At 43.2% G+C, this 18,867-nt stretch overlaps 1 protein-coding gene across 1 annotated transcript in view; it reads left to right on the top strand.

The window, feature by feature from the left end:
• The window catches only part of ARHGEF28 (Rho guanine nucleotide exchange factor 28), a 238,675-nt gene that overhangs the window by 146,640 nt on the left and 73,168 nt on the right, over nucleotides 1-18,867 (top strand). The window contains 6 exon segments of the mRNA XM_044276054.1: nucleotides 2,026-2,156; nucleotides 2,344-2,603; nucleotides 11,945-12,143; nucleotides 12,574-12,685; nucleotides 14,078-14,158; nucleotides 15,660-15,699. Of these exon segments, the coding sequence (XP_044131989.1) occupies nucleotides 2,026-2,156; nucleotides 2,344-2,603; nucleotides 11,945-12,143; nucleotides 12,574-12,685; nucleotides 14,078-14,158; nucleotides 15,660-15,699 (823 nt within the window).

Genomic DNA, 18,867 nt, shown 5'->3' on the forward strand with positions numbered 1-18,867 from the left:
CGTGGCCTCTTCAAACAGCTGATGGGCAGGGTTGCCAGGAGTCGGACCCCCACCAATCTGGTATTGATCACCTGTCGTGAGGATTGGTCATCAGTATCACGACCAACCCTTTACGCTAAGCCGCACCCCCTTGTTGAGCTGGAAAGCCAGAACATGTGAACTACACACATTGAGGTTTTCTCCTTTTGCTGCATTTGCTTCATAAAAAGGACTAAAACTTGACGTGACATTATGCACCAGAAATGCGCCACATTGTACAACGCGGTCTAGCCGCCACCGCCGTCATGTCGATGCAGACCTGTGCCTCAGCAGGACTGGGTTAAGCTGATTCTTGCTCTGGGTAACATATAATTATCACATTTCATTATTTATCACCCTTCTATGTCTTCTTTTGTTTGCGAGGTAAATTCAGTCCCCCAGAGATGACAAACTGTGTGCATGTGTGGGATTAATGATCGTTACGGATGAATTGTGGCTTGGACCTCTGCCTCTCTCCAGCGGAGAAATGCAGTAATCTCTGTAAAAATGTTCAGCTTGTCGTATCTTGTTGCTGGCGGAAAATGTCTAGTTAGTCTAATGCCTCTATTCCTGAGCCGCTCATCCCAAAGCAGCGCCAGAATGTTGTTCTCAGTCCTGAGTAATTTGCTCTCCTCCACTATACGGCCTGCTGTCACCAAGGACCTCTGGCCACTTTTGCTAAGCTGTCCTTGCCGTTTTTTATCGGACAGGTGGACCAATACTTCTTGGCTCTGTTCACACTTTTGTACTTTTATTTTCTCCATGAGATTGCGTTGCGTCATGAAATATCCATTGTAAAGAAAAAACTGATTGTCATAACAGATTGGTCATAGATCCTGGAAAAAATGGAAGTCATGAAGCCAATGTGAACAGAGCCTTGGCTACTCTTCTCCAAGGTGTTTGACTGGCCGTGCATTCTGATACCTTTCAGGATTGTGTGTTTAATATATACGCTGACAGTACCACACAGTGCTGACCTGACCGAGGTTATAACAACGCACAATATGTGCTCTTCACTTTCTATGTTGACATAGGTGACTGTTTGTTTTTATGGGCTTGTACAACTGCACCAGTTACTCAATCTGTTTGGCCCATGTAAAGGGGTCTTTAGATGCCCAAACTGTCCCTTCCCAATAATTGCTGCATTTACCTTCTGCAATCACCTCTGCTGTATGGGGACGAGGGTTGACCACTCCGATCGCTTGTCCCCATAGAGAATCATTGTTTCTGGTCAGCAGGTCCCTGTTTACACAGGATGGCCTGCTGCCCCGAAATAATGATCTAGGTGACCACATAAGCTATGCTTTCACTTGCGTATTCATTGCGTCACTGGTGGCATCTTTACACTGGGTAACTTTTTAAAAACATTTTATTTAATAACACTTAGCTCAGGGGGTATGTCCTTTCTGATGCAGGTCTCTCCCAGTCATGGCTCAGGAGGCCGTTGAAGAATAGAACTGAGCATGTGTGTCCACCTCAGCGAAGTGAACAGAGAAATAAGAAAATATATGTTGGCACTAAAAATAATAAGTGAAGTTTCGTTCAAACGTTTAAAAACTGTGGGGATCATTTATTTTTGACTATCTTTTTAGTTTCTTTTATGCCAGTGTTGCTGCCAGAAGATGTGCCTAATGACAGGGCGTCTCGTCATAAATTAGGCTGGCTTCATTTTTCAGCAACTTTACGCCTTAAATTTTTTTCTGGCATAAAATCTGTAAATTTACCTGGGCTGGAGTCCCAACCCTCACGACTCCCCTAGACACTCGAGTGCGGCATAAAAACGCCTTTTAAAAAAGTCGGAAAATAGGTTAAGTGCAATAATTTGGTGCCAAAAAGAAGCGTAAAACTGTTAGTAAATGACCCACTGTGTATGTGTAAAGAAGGCCTAAATGTTTTCAAAGATGCAGTGTTTAGAAATTATTTTTTGGCCTTACTGGCTCTGGTACATTATTACTTTTTTACACCAGTAAAAGTAACATTTTATGTGGTCTATGCTTTTTTCTTCAGAAAAAAGACATTCATCAGTAGATGTTCTCAAGAGGATAAGATACCCCCCCACCATGCTAGCTGCGACCAGACTCTCCACCATGCTCAATGGGAATGATGAGGTGTATGTCAACTCCATGGTAGTAGATGAGGTAAGTAATATTTTCCTTTTTTGGGGATTACTGTTCATTCTGTTGGGGAGGTTAAAAATGTAACTTTTCTAAATTCTATCATTCTTGTCTGTGCCAGTATATTGACAATGTCATGTGCCACCACCCTTACATGTATATATGACTGGAAAGTGCTAAATGTCTAAAACAAGGTTTGTCATGGTTTTAGGTTAATGATTCAGATGTCAATTTCATTCACTTGAATGCTGGCACGGATGTTTCATATAATGACCAGTCTGACTCCACCCAAACATCAGAGAGCTCTCTAAGAGACAGCAGTCTCTCAGCATGCACCTCTCCTGAGATGGTGAGCGAAGACTCCTACAGGTTACCTTCAAGACACTTACCTGGAGGACAGAATCGGTTATGCAGGACGCTAGGGTATGGCACTGACAGGGATGAAGCTTATTCAAGTGTCAAGAAAAGAAGGTAAGAATCCCGAATACCATATTTATTAGTGTATTTTTATTAACAGACAATGATGTGAAGCTGATTCAGTATGATGATCTTACTTTTATTCTGCTAGGAATTTTAATCCTGGTGATCCCAGATAGATTTACATTGGTCCATCATGGATTGGAGATTATAATCTCCCTGGGTTTATGATAAAGCATTTTAGGTCATTATGAATGTGAAAAGTTTAATGGACACAATGATTCTAAAGCTGTCTACACTTAGAATGAAGCATGATAGAAGCGAATAATTCCATAGAATAGGCGCTCTTCTGTTGAGAATGTATCCAATAGTAAGGTTGCCACTCTTTAAGGTTCTAGTCCTTGGACAGTCCATGCTTGTTAGAAAGGTGCCTTGACAAAACACTGATACCATTGCCCCCTGTTGAGATCCACAGTAATTACCTCTAGTGATCCTTGAGGAAACCTTGCATTCAGTTTTCATTTTCTCTGATTACAAAGTATCTATTCAAATTAATGGGTTCTGGTCCTAGAGAGCAAGGTACACTCATTGTAATCTCTCTGCTCAATGGGCAGAGAAGAGACCTCTATTAACTCTGAATTTCCTAATAGGGTATATGAAAATGGGTTTTCTAAACTAGACAACCACATTAAAGGGGTTACCCCATGAATTCAGAAAGAAAATAAAACAGACTAATGCAGTTCATTACTTAACTATATTAATTTAGAAAAAAAACACTTTTCTCCAGTGTACTTTTCCCCTTTTATGACTTCTTTACTCATCCCCCTGCACCTTTTGTCTCTTCACTTTCTTTTGGTAGACAGGAGCTAGTCCAGTGTGACCATCAAGTGGTCGGCATCTTCCAAGAGTTTGTTGCAATCAGCTCTTGCTTAGGCCTCTTTCACACGACAGTATGTCCATTTCAGTGTTTTGCGGTCCGTTTTTCACAGATCCGTTGTTCCGTTTTTTTTTGCTTCCGTTGTGGTTCCGTTTCCGTTCCGTTGTTCCGTTCCATTTTTCCGTATGGCATATACAGTATACAGTAATTACATAGAAAAAATTGGGCTGGGCATAACATTTTCAATAGATGGTTCCGCAAAAAACGGAACGGATACGGAAGACATACGGATGCATTTCCGTATGTGTCCCGTTTTTTTTGCGGACCCATTGACTTGAATGGAGCCACGGACCGTGATTTGCGGCCAAATATAGGACATGTTCTATCTTTCAATGGAACGGAAAAACGGAAATACGGAAATGGAATGCATACGGAACACATTCTGTTTTTTTTTTGCGGAACCATTGAAATGAATGGTTCCGTATACGAAACGCCAAAAAATGGACCGCAAAACGGAAAAAAAAAAAAACGGTAGTGTGAAAGAGGCCTTATCCTGCTCCCCAGTTGCTGAAGCTCTGTTTCTGCTCTCACACACAGCCCCATCGTTTTCAATAATAAATGCACTATAGTAGGCAATAACCCCCCCTACTATAGTGCATTTATTATTGAAAACGATGGGGCTGTGTGTGAGAGCAGAAACAGAGCTTCAGCAACTGGGGAGCAGGATAAGGCCTCTTTCACACTACCGTTTTTTTTTTTTTTTTTTTCCGTTTTGCGGTCCGTTTTTTTGCGTTTCTTATACGGAACCTCCTGCTTCATTGTGATATATTTACTATGCCAACACTGGGAGGAGAAAGGGGGCATGGAAGTTAGGGATCATCTTAGTCCACTACTGAATGCAGGAGAAGGTGGACTACAATTTCGGCCACAGGAGAGACAGGACAATGTAATGTGCATAAAAACCGAACAACATTTTTATTGCATCTATATTGTAATAGTGCTTCGTTTGAAATGCCCTATTCATTGCATAGTAATATTTTTGTGAAATATCCCACTAAGTACAGAAAATACCAATAAAATGATATCCCAGCACTTCCTTCCTTTATGTCCTCCTTTTCTCTTGGTCCTACTTTATTTCATATTACAATGAAATATAAGAAATATCAGATATGTATCCCAGGAGATCAGCCATGCCCCCTCTCCTCCTTCTCAGGACCACTAGCTGGGCCTTGTCTGCAGGAGGGTAAAGGACCGGTAAGCCTAGCCCACCCACATTGTTAAGTCCTGCCCTCTCGGTCAAACTGCGCTGCAGTCGAACTCGCTCTGTCTTGAAATGCTAGCTTATAATGGACACCATATAATGTACATCATAAATGTATTTAGCAGCACTAAAATTCTACTTTCTGTAGGACAAGAAATAATTGTGTTTATAGACAGATTATTTCTTTACATGTATGATAAATTAACAAAATTTCATTAAAAGGATTTTCCAGGCTAATGATACTGACCTATCCTCAGAATAGGTCCTCAATATAAGAAAGGTGCGGATGTAACAGATAGTTCCGATGCCAGTGACTGCAGTTAACCATTGATCATTTGCAGCTTTCTCCTATCCCCCATGCTTGAATCCTACGTCCTGGTTTATCATGAGTCTACTGTCCCATCATGCCTTAGGGCAGTGAGATATGTCCTGACATCAGCAGATCGTGTGCCAGAAACTATACCCTTTGTTCATACCAATGCTGCTTCCTACATCATAAATTAAAAGGCTCCAATGCAGGACGTAACATACAGCAACTTAATATCAAAACAGATTTGCTACAGGCTGCAGTGGTAGGCTAATATCTTTAGAATATGCCCGTTTTGATAATTGGTATTTGGGGAAAGACATAGATGAACGATAACTGTTGAGCGTTTATATTAGTGGCACAACCCCTATTTAATTTTTGCGCATAGCCTATAAGACTCTTTATGCCTACTAGGCACTATTCAGAAGAAGAAATAATAACAATAAGCCAGTTCTCTCAGCTCTTTGACTAATGAGGGTCAATTTCCCTAAAACAGCGGGCTGCAGATCGGATACTGGCTTAGTCTACTTTCTCACTCGCGTTTTGCCTTTCCGTTTGTGAGATACATTCAGGGCTCTCACAAGCGCTCCAAAACGGATCAGTTTGCATTCAAATGCATTCTGAATGGAAAAGGATCCGCTCAGAATGCATCAGTTTGCATCAGTTCAGTCTCCATTCATCTTTGCTTGCAGCGTTTTTGTGTCCGTCTGATGAAACTGAGCCAATCTGGCACAATAGAAAACTGATCCGATCGCCATTGACTTTCAATGGTGTTCAAGATGGATCCATCTTGGCTATGTTAAATATAATACAAACGTATCCATTCAGAACGGAGGCATGCGGTTGCATTATCTGAACGGATCCGTCCATGACTGATACGCACAAAACGCGAGTGTGAAAGTAGCCTTAGCTATGATCCTATGTTATGTCTCAAGGTCTGTATAAAAGTTGAAACATTGACATAGGATAGCTGCCTTACATCTGGTGGCCACAGCGGCACAGCTTTCTTTTCTTTTTTGGAAAAAAAAGTGATTTTTTTTTTTTTACTGAACTTTTTATTCTGAAAAAAATGGGATTCCGAGCAGTCTTTTGATGTGTGTCTAGGACCTATGAAAAGATCATTTTCATTGACCTTCCCCTTTAAAGACATGTATAGAGTACTTGCTTGACCTGTTCCAGAAGGTGCTGTGTTGGTGACATAAAGCTCTGGCTTAGTTTGATTATCTCAGGATTGATGCTTTATCGAAATACGTTTCTGTATCTGTGTATCTTATATTTGTGACCAATTTATGTCCCTTGATGGCATCTTGTAATGATGTAAGAGAAAGGAAATTCTGGTTATGATGGTTAAAATAATTTAGTTTCTTCATTGCGAGGTAGCTCTTCTGTTATACTGTATCTGTGAATCCACCCAACAGGTGCAGAAGGAACCATGAACTGGATTTACCTGCTCTTGTCACTTGTGGTTTTGACTATAAATATTTAGGAAGACAAGTGAAGGGTGAAAATGATTACACATGCTTACTTATAGTGACAGACATGTCAAGGACTTTTACCCCTGTGGTGACAGAAATGTCACTGGAGTATAGTAATGAGAAGTGAATTGCTTCTCCTCTTCAATGGTATAAACTGCATTCATTTCGATGGGACGGCTTGGTCCTACACTTGAATAGGAACACCTGCTCAGCGCTGAGATGTCGACAGCGAGCAGGTAAACCATGAAGTGCTGTGCTGGCCTGGGGCTCGCACCTTCTCTCCAACCAACTGTCGGCGTAGGACCACCCCCAATCTGATACTGATGACCTATATCAATAAAAATAACTTAGAAAACCCCTTTTAAGTGAACATTTAAAGGTGTAGTCCCATCTTCTAAAGTACTTATGTATTACTAGGATATGCCACTGCTTTATGATAGGTGGTGGTTTAAACTCTGTGACTGCTAGTGATTCTGAAAAGGAACGAGGCGCAGTGCTCATTTTTAGGGCTGTGCCCTCTTCGAAGATTTCCCTGCATGTCAATGCTTTCGGTCAACTGGCTGCACAGGGAACTGCAGCTGGTCCCATTCGCAGCATGCCACTGTGTAGGGAAAAATAGTAATGGGGATGCAACAATAAACCAGCTCTGCAACCTCTTCATTCTCAGGATCCCAGAGGGTCCTAGTGGTCCAACCCCCACCATCATAAGGAGATGGCAAAGTGTATCCTTTTGGAAAATGGGAATAGCCCTATAAGGCTACTTTCACACTTGCGTTCGGTGCGGATCCATCATGGATCTGCACAGATGGATCCGTTCAGATAAGGCTACTTTCACACTAGCGTTCGGAGCGGGTCAACATCAGACGGATCCGCTCCTATAATGCAGACGTTTGCATCCGTTCAGAACGGATCCGTCTGCATTATAACTTAGAAAAATTTCTAAGTGTGAAAGTAGCCTGAGCGGATCCGTTCAGACTTTACATTGAAAGTCAATGGGGGACGGATCCGCTTGAAGATTGAGCCATATGGTGTCATCTTCAAGCGGATCCGTCCCCATTGACTTCCATTATAAGTCTGGACGGATCCGCTCGCCTCCGCACGGCCAGGCGGACACCCGAACGCTGCTTGCAGCGTTCAGGTGTCCGCTCACTGAGCGGAGCGGAGGCTGAGCGCTGGCAGACGGATGCATTCTCAGCGGATCCGCCTCCACTGAGAATGCATTAGGGCCAGACGGCTGCATTCAGGGCCGCTTGTGAGCCCCTTCAAACGGAGCTCACGAGCGGACACCTGAACGCAGGTGTGAAAGTAGCCTAATACAACCGTCCGCATCCGTTCAGAACGGATCTGTTTGTATTATCTGTAACATAGCCAAAACTGATCCGTCTTGAAGACCATTAAAAGTCAACGGAGGACGGATCTGTTTTCTATTGTGCCAGATTGTGTCATAGAAAATGGATCCGTCCCCCTTGACTTACATTATGTGTCAGGACGGATCTGTTTGGCTCAGTTTCGTCAGACGGACACCAAAACACTACAAGCAGCGTTTTGGTGTCCGCCTCCAAAGCGGAATGGTGACTGAACGGAGGCAAACTGATGCATTCTGAGCGGATCCTTTTCCATGCAGAATGCATTAGGGCAAAACTCATCCGTTTTGGAGCGCTTGTGAGAGCCCTGAATGGATCTCACAAACGGAAAGCCAAAACTCCAGTGTGAAAGTCGCCTTAGTATGAGTTATCATATTATTAGAAGTGCCTTTGTCATCAGACAGTGCACTGTAATTAAGGAGATTGACAATACATCTTAATCTGCCCAATGCTTACTCAGTCCTGAGGTGTGCTCTCCAGGGAGAGAAATGTATCAGTCAACAGCGATACTTTAGTCATTGCGACCGCATACCGCACATGCTGTTGCTTTATGAAAATAATTCTTAGGTTGGGGCTACACGCCGATCTTGGCAGTGTCACCTGTCGGATGGAAGAAGGCTGTGTAGTAGTGCAGTTATTAAACTGAATGAGGTTCAGTACTGGATTTTTGGCAATTCTGGGGTTGCTAATTGCAATTCACAATTTGACCCTTTTCAGTTCAGTGCTTGCACTGCTACACAGTGATCTTTGGTTGTGCACCAGGCGTTGCGGCCAAGATCACTGTTTAGTCCCAGCCTTAGAGCAGCCATTCTGGCTCACTTTTGCTAAGATTCCTTTGCCTCAATATATATATAGCATTACTTTTTTTTTTCTCACTAATGGTTTAGTACTTACTTAAAATCAACTCTCCTTACTCTACAGTTGTGGCCAAAAGTTTTGAGAATGACACAAATATTAGTTTTCACAAAGTTTGCTGCTAAACTGCTTTTAGATCTTTGTTTCAGTGGTTTCTGTGATGTAGTGAAATATAATTACACGCACTTCATACGTTTCAAAGGCTTTTATCGACAATTACATGACATTTATGCAAAGAGTCAGTATTTGCAGTGTTGGCCCTTCTTTTTCAGGACCTCTGCAATTCGACTGGGCATGCTCTCAATCAACTTCTAGGCCAATTCCTGACTGATAGCAACCCATTCTCTCATAATAACTTCTTGGAGTTTGTCAGAATTAGTGGGTTTTTGTTTGTCCACCCGCCTCTTGAGGATTGACCGCAAGTTCTCAATGGGATTAAGATCTGGGGAGTTTCCAGGCCATGGACCCAAAATGTCAACGTTTTGGTCCCCGAGCCACTTAGTTATCACTTTTGCCTTATGGCACGGTGCTCCATCGTGCTGGAAAATGCATTGTTCTTCACCAAACTGTTGTTGGATTGTTGGAAGAAGTTGCTGTTGGAGGGTGTTTTGGTACCATTCTTTATTCATGGCTGTGTTTTGGGGCAAAATTGTGAGTGAGCCCACTCCCTTGGATGAGAAGCAACCCCACACATGAATGGTCTCAGAATGCTTTACTGTTGGCATGACACAGGACTGATGGTAGCGCTCACCTTTTCTTCTCTGGACAAGCCTTTTTCCTGATGCCCCAAACAATCGGAAAGAGGCTTCATCGGAGAATATGACTTTGCCCCAGTCCTCAGCAGTCCATTCACTATATTTTCTGCAGAAGATCAATCTGTCCCTGATGTTTTTTTTTGGAGAGAAGTGGCTTCTTTGCTGCCCTTCTTGACACCAGGCCATCTTCCAAAAGTCTTCGCCTCACTGTGCGTGCAGATGCGCTCACACCTGCCTGCTGCCATTCCTGAGCAAGCACTGCACTGGTGGCACTCCGATCCCGCAGCTGAATCCTCTTTAGGAGACGATCCTGGCGCTTGCTGGACTTTCTTGGACGCCCTGAAGCCTTCTTAACAAGAATTGAACCTCTTTCCTTGAAGTTCTTGATGATCCTATAAATTGTTGATTGAGGTGCAATCTTAGTAGCCACAATATCCTTGCCTGTGAAGCCATTTTTATGCAACGCAATGATGGCTGCACGCGTTTCTTTGCCGGTCACCATGGTTAACAATGAAAGAACAATGATTTCAAGCATCACCCTCCTTTTAACAGGTCAAGTCTGCCATTCTAACCCAATCAGCCTGACATAATATCTCCAGCCTTGTGCTCGTCAACATTCTCACCTGAGTTAACAAGACGATTACTGAAATGATCTCAGCAGGTCCTTTAGGTTAGGTCTACACGACGACATTTGTCGCGCAACAAAAAGTCGCGCGACAGATAGGGCGCAACAGTTGTCGCGCGACATTTTGTTGCACCAATGTCGCGCGACAATTTTTATAATGGCAGTCTATGGTGTCGCACTGCAACATGCGACATACTGCGACGCGACAGTCGCAGAAAAATCCATCTTGAATGGATTTTCTGCGACTGTCGCGTCGCAGTCGCAGCATGTCGCATGTTGCAGTGCGACACCATAGACTGCCATTATAAAAATTGTCGCGCGACAAATGTCGTCGTGTAGACCTAGCCTTAATGACAGCAATAAAATGCAGTGAAAAGATTTTTTGGGGGATTAAGTTAATTTTCATGGCAAAGAAGGACTATGCAATTCATCTGATCACTCTTCATAACATTCTGGAGTATATGCAAATTGCTATTATAAAAACTTAAGCAGCAAGTTTTCCAATTTCCAATATTTATGTAATTCTCAAAACTTTTGGCCACGACTGTACATGACTTTCTGCTGAGCTTGTGATCAGCTTGTGTTGTACACAACAGCCAACAACAGCCAATGTGAGGACACAGAGCTGCAGGGGGCGGGAGAGCAGGCTGAACCAATGGCGAGACAGGAGGCGTGTCTCAGACTATCCCAGTAGCTAAACTGCAGTCACAAATCACAGCTCTGCACTGAGCTGAAAAGTAGCCAAAGAGCAGGATCTGAGGAATGTACATGGCAGGTAATCATCTTCTCTAGGTACTGACTTAATATTTTTAAGGCACAAAAAACTGGAGAATGTGGATGTAAAAAGAAATGGCAAAACGATGCAAGGTTGTTGCAGAAGACCGTTGGATGTTTTGCAGTCCGCAATTTGTGAATCCGAAAAATACAGATACCGGTCATGTGCATTCTGCATTTTGCAGACTGGAATGGCCGGCCCCTAATAGAACGGTCTTATCTTTGTCCGTAATGCGGACAATAATAGGACATGTTCTATCTTTTTTTGCGGAACAGCCATGCAGACATACGGACACAGAATGCATATGGAGTCTTTTTCCTATTTTTGCAGCCCCATTTTAAGTGAATGGTTCTGCATACGGACCGCAAAAAAAAAAAAAGGGAACGGACATGGAAAAAAAATACATTTGTGTGCATGAGCGCTGATTCAATGGCATTCTATGACGATGTCCATAGCTGAGATATCTGCTATATTATTTTCATCTATGGTGACACTTTTATTGTTTTATGTCAATAAAAATGTTATCCATCTGCCACAGTTTTATTGGATATGTTGAAAATATTTGGTCTGTTACAGCCACAGTTGTAGCTCTGAACAAACATTTACTTAGCTGCTGACAAGTCCGTTATATGTCTGCAATTATAGAGTCGTTAGACGGACAGTTTATCATTGAATAATTATCAGACCTTTCATCGGGTTGGCAAAAAATCTTCCCATTAAAGACAACTCTCCATATGTCCTCTTAGGGTGTATAAGCATCTTAGAGTATCAGCTGCTCCCGCTCTGTCGGACCTGGCCCATCCTTGTATTGGATTGATGCTCTTGCAAGTGAAGGGCCACCATGTAAGGCCTCATCCGCGAAAACCCGTCCTGCTGAGTGCGCAAACGCACGGTGTCATTGGTTGCTATGACGCTATGCGCTTTGTGCCGCCGCCGCTGTACAGTAATACACTTGGTATAGATCATATGAGCGTATTACTGTACAGCAGCGGCGGCACGAAGCTCGTGCACTCAGGACGGGTTTTCACGGACTGTGGTCCACGTATGTGTGAATGAGGCCTAATGCTACATTTTCCGTATTTAATTTCCACATTTCTTCAGTTCTAGCTTGGATGGTCTTGATGCTGACAGTGAAAGTGAGGGGACATATAGCAGATATCAAAGTGCCGATTCTCCATCTAAGGAGGATTCGTCTGGTTTTCTTGGGAACAGCGCTGATGAGCTGGACTCTTCTGAGACGAGCAATGAGAGGGATTTTCAGAATCGGCAAGCAGGGACTTTACCCCTTCTTCAGAGTAAGGTAAATGCGTTTAGCATTCATAGTTTTTTGGAGTCTGTATTTTAATTTTGTATTTTATATTGTTTTAATGCAAAAAATAAAAGTTAAGCAATCTTTTTATGGTGTCTGGGGGAAAAAAATGTGAAGGAACACAAAAACAATAAAAAACCTCTTCATTCCCCCACTGATCCAGCTTAGATGTTCCAGTGGTCCCTGCTGGTCTTGTTCACAAACTGTAAGGCCGCACTGGTCATGTATATGGCAAAGGCCTACCAGAGCTCCTGCATCTGGTCGTCAGGGGATTGAAGAGTTGAGTAGTTGCTTGGTAGCTTCTTTTTAATTTTGTAACCTTTGCATTCATTATTATTTGTTTTTTTTAGAAAACCAATAAACCTCTAATATGAGCCAAAATATTGCATAAATTAATCACCAATAAATATTTATCTTCCAGGATCCATTATCTTCTGGTCTAAGATTCCGCTCATACTCTTATTCCTCTCCCAAAAATTTTCTTGGAAAGCCTCGCCTGGCACGTGACCTTTCTATCGGAGAACCTGGGGATGGTGAGTGTTGTTGTCACGTACCATTGAATTGTAGTGTTTTCTAGAGTACTAATAAGCAGCCAGTATTGAATGTTCACCAGCTGAGTACAGTTTTCAGATTACCGGTAGTTTACGATATATACAGCAAGTTAAAAAGGCGCGTGGGCCCTGTCTTCTCCAAGGCAAGATTGTGTATTACAGGGACCTGGAGTTTTATGCTTAGCGGATTAGTTCCACGTTATACATTTATTACCCATTTACTGTGTAGGTTGCAGACGGTTGTCACAGCTCATGTTTTCGCCATAGGCGCAGGTTGCAGAGATGGATATACCCTAATGTGAAAAATAGGAAAAAGTTTTATAAAACTTAAAGGAAACCTGTCCCCGGGATTTTGTGTATAGAGCTGAGGACATGGGTTGCTAGATCGCCGCTAGCACATCAGCAATACCCAGTCCCCATAGCTCTGTGTGCTTTTATTGTGTCAAAAAACCGATTTGATACATATGCAAATTAACCTGAGATGAGTCCTGTCCCTGACTCATCTCACGTACAGGACTCATCTCAGGTTAATTTGCATATGTATCAAATCGTTTTTTTGACACCATAAAATCACACAGAGCTATGGGGACTGGGTATTGCGGATGTGCTAGCGGCCATCTAGCAACCCATGTCCTCAGCTCTATACCCCAAATCTCGGTGACAGGTTCCCTTTAAAGGGGTTTTCTGGGTGTTTTAGTATTGATGACCTATCCTGAAGATAGGTCATCAGTATGTGATCGCTGGTGGTCTGACACCCGGCACCCTTACCGATCAACTGTTTAAAGAGGCTGCAATGTTCTGGTGAGCATTGCGGCCTCCTCAGGGCTGGCATACAGTGTTTGGTGCTGTGCTTGGTATTACAGCTCAGCCCTATTCCTTTGAATGGGACAGAGCTGTGCCTAGGCAATGTGACCGATGAGCGTTGGTCATTATTATTAAAATCTTGCACAACCTTTTTACTATATTGGAAATGTGTTCAAACATAAACTATAAAATTAATGTTTTAATTGTTCTTTCTGCTGCTTTGGACTTCAAGTAGGTAATTTTGATAGGTACCTACTGAAATAGCCGCTGTTTTAATATTTCTCATAATTTGGACTGCATGTCTGGGTTTAATGTGGAGTTGATAGATAATGCAGTATATTCCAGCATGTAAGAGAGTCATCCATTTATACATCTGAATAACAAGTTGAATATTTCAGGAAGCCATCTCCTTGTTATCCTACAGTCCGTGGCCCTGTCTCTTTGGGCACAGTGCCTGTAACACTTTTAGTATTTCTATCTTGGTGATAACTCTCACCCTATTCACTGCTTTGGATGCTGAGAACCAAGAGCTCAAATATGTCTGCCATTAAAATCTATCCCTGCTTGTAGATGGTGTGTTCAGCGTCAGTGGTCGTTCACTTCTTCAGTCACTTTCATTGTCTAAATCAGTGTCTCTGCTTCACCCCGGTAGTAAGTACTGCAGTGGTGTCATGGTGGCAGTTTTTTTTAATGGTGCTTTAACAGGTGGTGGTCCTGATGGCTCTTATAGAGCGGGTCTACACTCCAGTATTTTACACATTGTAGCATGTCTGTGTACTGTATATTTTCTTTTAGATCATTTTATCCAGTTTCCCTTGTTGCTGTTTCATTTGCTATATATTATACATTACATTGGAGACTTGGAGCTGCAATTTTGGATGTGTAGCCCTGCTCATAGGATCCATCTCGCTAACCGTTGCTGGTCTTTCTCTTGGCTTGTGCATCACTATAATCTGAATGTACTACAAGTACATCTCAAGGGTGAGGTAATGTTCAATATGATCAGCGGTTGTCCCAAGAGAACGCATGGATATCCCTCCCATTTGTTTGTCGGTGTTACTTCTGGGCCGTTTAGTCAGATGTTTATTTAAAGGGCATCTGTCAGCAGTTTTGTACCTATGAACCTGGCTGACCTGTTGCATGTGCGCTTGGCAGCTGAAGGCATCTGTGTTGGTCCCATGTTCATATGTACCCACATTGCTGGGAAAAATTATGTTTTAATATATGCAAATGAGCCTCTAGGAGCAACGGGGACATTGCTCCTAGAGGCTCTGCTCTCTCTGCACCCCCTGCACTTTGATTGACAGGGCCAGGCAGACAGGATCATTTTACACTGCCTTGCCCTTTCAATCAAAGTGCAGAGGGCTTGGCAGATGCAGAGGGTTGAGCCTCTAGGTGTAACGGCAACGCCCCCATTGCTCCTAGAGGCTCATTTGCATATATTAAAACATCATTTTTCTCAGCAATGTGGACACATATGAACACGGGACCAACACAGACCTTCAGCTGCCAAGTGCACATGTAACAGGTCAGCCAGTGTCATAGGTACCAATCTGCTGACAGATGCCCTTTAATTTTAGCTCTGTGACATCGGTGAGAATGCTATACACTTATTAGAGGTATTCCCATCTTGTACAGTGGTGGCTTTTTGCTAAGATATATCATTACTTTTTGATCCTTGGGGATCCGGCCTTTGGAACCTCCACAATTCCAAAGGACAAAGAGGACGAAGCACTGATGTAGTGCCGTGACCTTTTCTACATTTTCCCATTCAAGTGAATAGGAATGGCTGCGAAACTGTAAAGGGGAAGTGGCACTACACCCACACTGTGCCCCTTCACCCGCAGGATTGGTGGGGGCCCCAAAGGTCATAAAGTGATTGCATTTTCTAGCAATGTGACATCACTTTCCAAGATGGGAATACTCTTCCTTGACCGCTGCTCTCATAGTATTAACCTGTGGGTGCAAGTTTTGACATGTGTTCACTTTGGCAGGTGTGCAGGTATCTTCTTCTGATTGTATGTTTACTTCTATCATCTTGATTACTTGATGGTTTAAAAGGTGCCTGAGATCTCATGGTGGAGGAAGAACTGTGATTCCACGAGCAGCCGCTCGAACGCTATCTAACCGATGTTCCTCTTTATCTTGTTAGAGCGGGCGTACAGCCTTCCTGACCAGTCGAGAGAAAAAAGGTAAATTATAGAAGTACTGGAATATTGTATCACTGTTATTATAGAGGGACACAGTACAAATACCTTCAAATGCTTACACAGCAATTTTACTGAGGATGTTACGGGGAAATCTGCGACTCATCGGAAATCTAAAGCATGCTCCGAATTCTGTGCGGATTTTATCCGCTACTTGTGGATAGGTTTTGAAAACTACATACACTGTTATTTCACTGTTATTTCTTGCATATTTTCAGTGTGAAATCCACGCTGAAAATCTTTGTGCGGCCTGGCAGAACATGGCCGACGTCACGTATGGATATAGAGGGATGGTTTTCCTTCACGCCCAAATGGTCCGACATAGCCGGATATGGGAAAAACCTCCTTTTGACCACAGGAGGTGATAACCAGCAAGTCACAGTCCCCTGTAGGCTTAGCTCCTTTGGGCTGGGTTCACACGTGACTGATTGCCGTGTGGCAAATCCTGAGCGGTGTACAGTCCCAGCAAAATGGATGAATTTGAAGAAGTCTCATCTGCACGTTGCATACACAAATGCAGTGTAACTGAAGCTGCAGGGTGGATTTGCAGCATGTCACTTTATGCTGTGGATCTGACCAGCGGATTTCACCCTCTGCAATGGAGAAGGTGAAGTCCGCCGGCTTTTCTGCTGCATAAACCACATGTAGCACTTGCAGATATTGTTACGTTTTTTGCGGCGGAACTGCCAAAACAACCACTGTGGACTTCTCTGCTACAATTTCCAGTACATGTGGACGTACCCTTAGGGCTCATTCAGACGTATGCTGTCCGCAAAACTGTGGATCATTTTTTTTGTGCACAGTCCAGCACGACCGCAAAAACGGATTGCATCCCGCATTTTTGCAGACCTGTAGGCCTCAATGGGGCCACATCCTGACTTTCACTGACAAGTATAAGATATGTTTTTGCGGAGCCATAGAATGGAAGAAAAGGGCCTCATAGAAGTGAATGGGTCTACTTCTAATCCGCAATCACATACGGACGCCTGAATGAGCCCTTAGCGTTTTGTCCCCAGTTTTGGTGAGGATATTTTAGAAGTTGACATCATCATGGCTTTTCACCTTTATTACTTCTGATTGCAAATGTATGGGGCTAGTAGATACCGTATATAAATATACATGGTTTTCTCCATAATGATTACATCTTGGTCACATTAATGAGATCAGTGATCTTTTTCATATTAATATTACTCTGAGAACGTGCTTACCTGTTTGTAATAGACAGAAAATAGTAAAAAAAAAAAAGAGAAACAATGAAGAAATAACATACCAAAAAATCCGTCTGACCACAAATCTTACTTGGTATTTTCCATTGTATTATTCATGAATAGCAGTGACTTCAGTAAGAAGGAATTTGTTGCATAATGAAAATTCCAGAAATGGCAGTCGTGTTAGATAACCGTGCCGATGATTATTATAAAGGCCTGGTGATGTAATACGTCATTTACTGTACGCGTTACCGTACTGTGTGCGCCTCCTCAGCACAGCATTACGTCATTCTGCTCCAGCTGCTCTATGTTCCAATGTCAGGAAGACTCAGTCGTCTTAGAGCGACTTGTTGTGTCTTGTCGATGTAGGAAGATGTTAAAGGGAGTCTGTCACCACGTTTTCATGTTTTATGCTGCTCATATAGCGTTATTGCGCACATACACGTGAATGAAACAGTACCTTTGATCTATTTGTCCCATGTAGAGAAGCTGAAACACAAAGTTATAAACTTATGCAAATTAGGCCTCGCAAGTGCCCAGGGGGCAGTGCCACGGCTGTAAGTGCCCAGGGGGCGGTGCCATGGCTGTAAGTGCCCAGGCCCCTCCTCATGGTGTCCTCTGGCCCGCCCTGTAATAATCTTGCGTCATCCTCTTCAGTTCTCTCCTGCACACTTCCCCGCCGGGCCCAGTCATGTGCAGTGCTCTGCCCACTATGGGCAGAGGCACAGGCATGTGCAGTGCGCATGCGCTGGTTAATATCGCTGCTCTCTGTCCTCTGCTGGTGAGCCGTGTCATTAACCGACGCATGCATCATTTGCATAAGTTTATAACCTCGTTTTTGCAGCTTCTCTACATGGGACAAATACATCAAAGGTACTGTTTTATTCATGTGTATATGTGCGAAATAACGTGGTGATAGACTCCCTTTAAGCAGGAGAGATTAAAAAAAGAAAAACAGCAGTGTCAGTTTTTTCTTTTTTGTGAATCTGGGGTCACATTTGCCGCAGTTGTGAGTCATGCTGCAACCCCAGTGCTACACAGCGATCCTTGGTTGCGCGACTGGTGTCACATGCCAAGATTGTGGTGTAGCCCCAGCCTTAATCCATGGATGTGACATTGTGCCCTTTCATATCTGGATATGTACCCTGCTGCTGTAATTCACATGGAGACCATAGTAGAAAATACAGCAGTCTAGTGCACTCTGTGTATTTCATATACTGTGCAGTGTGGATCTATACAGGGAAAGCAAGGCAGTCTAAAAGCTCAAGAAGCTGCCGTGTGGAATCTGCACTTTTTTTTCCTCCAGCGAAAACATATGTATGTGCAGAGGTCGCAATAACGCCTGTACAAGCGCATTTTACTCCCTGGAAAAAGTCTAAGGCCTATCAATACACCTTAGACTTTTCCCCTACATTCAGCAGCACAGGGAACGGAATGGGCAGCGCACGATGCTGCCTGTGCCTGAAATGACCAATAGCAAAGCTCCTTACAGTAAGGAGCTTTACTATTGGATGGTTTGGGCCGGAGCGATACAGCGCCCTGCAGCAGTTAAGGCCCCTGGAAACATGGTGGCGGAGGAGCTGAAGAGGACTCCTCACAGGTGACAAACAGCCCCGGACATCAAGGTGACAGCAGTGTGTAGTGCCGTGTGTGATCATCACACACTGCACCACATACATCACACACCTGTACACATCACACACTGATGCGTGTAGTGTATGTAGTGCACTGTATAGTGAATGTAGGCAGGCTATTAAAGTACTGCAAATGATAAAGTACAGGGTTAATTCCGCTATATTGGACTGGACTTTATCACTTCGCTATAATTGCCTGATGGTATTTAGTAATGGTCCCCTGCATAAATACCCATCTCTTAGGCCACGTTCACACCACCTCTACTTATTTCTGTTGTTCTGCTCCGTTAGATGAGCATAGTAATGGTCCC

The sequence above is a fragment of the Bufo gargarizans genome, chromosome 1 (assembly GCF_014858855.1).
Source record: "Bufo gargarizans isolate SCDJY-AF-19 chromosome 1, ASM1485885v1, whole genome shotgun sequence".
Lineage (NCBI taxonomy): Eukaryota > Metazoa > Chordata > Amphibia > Anura > Bufonidae > Bufo > Bufo gargarizans.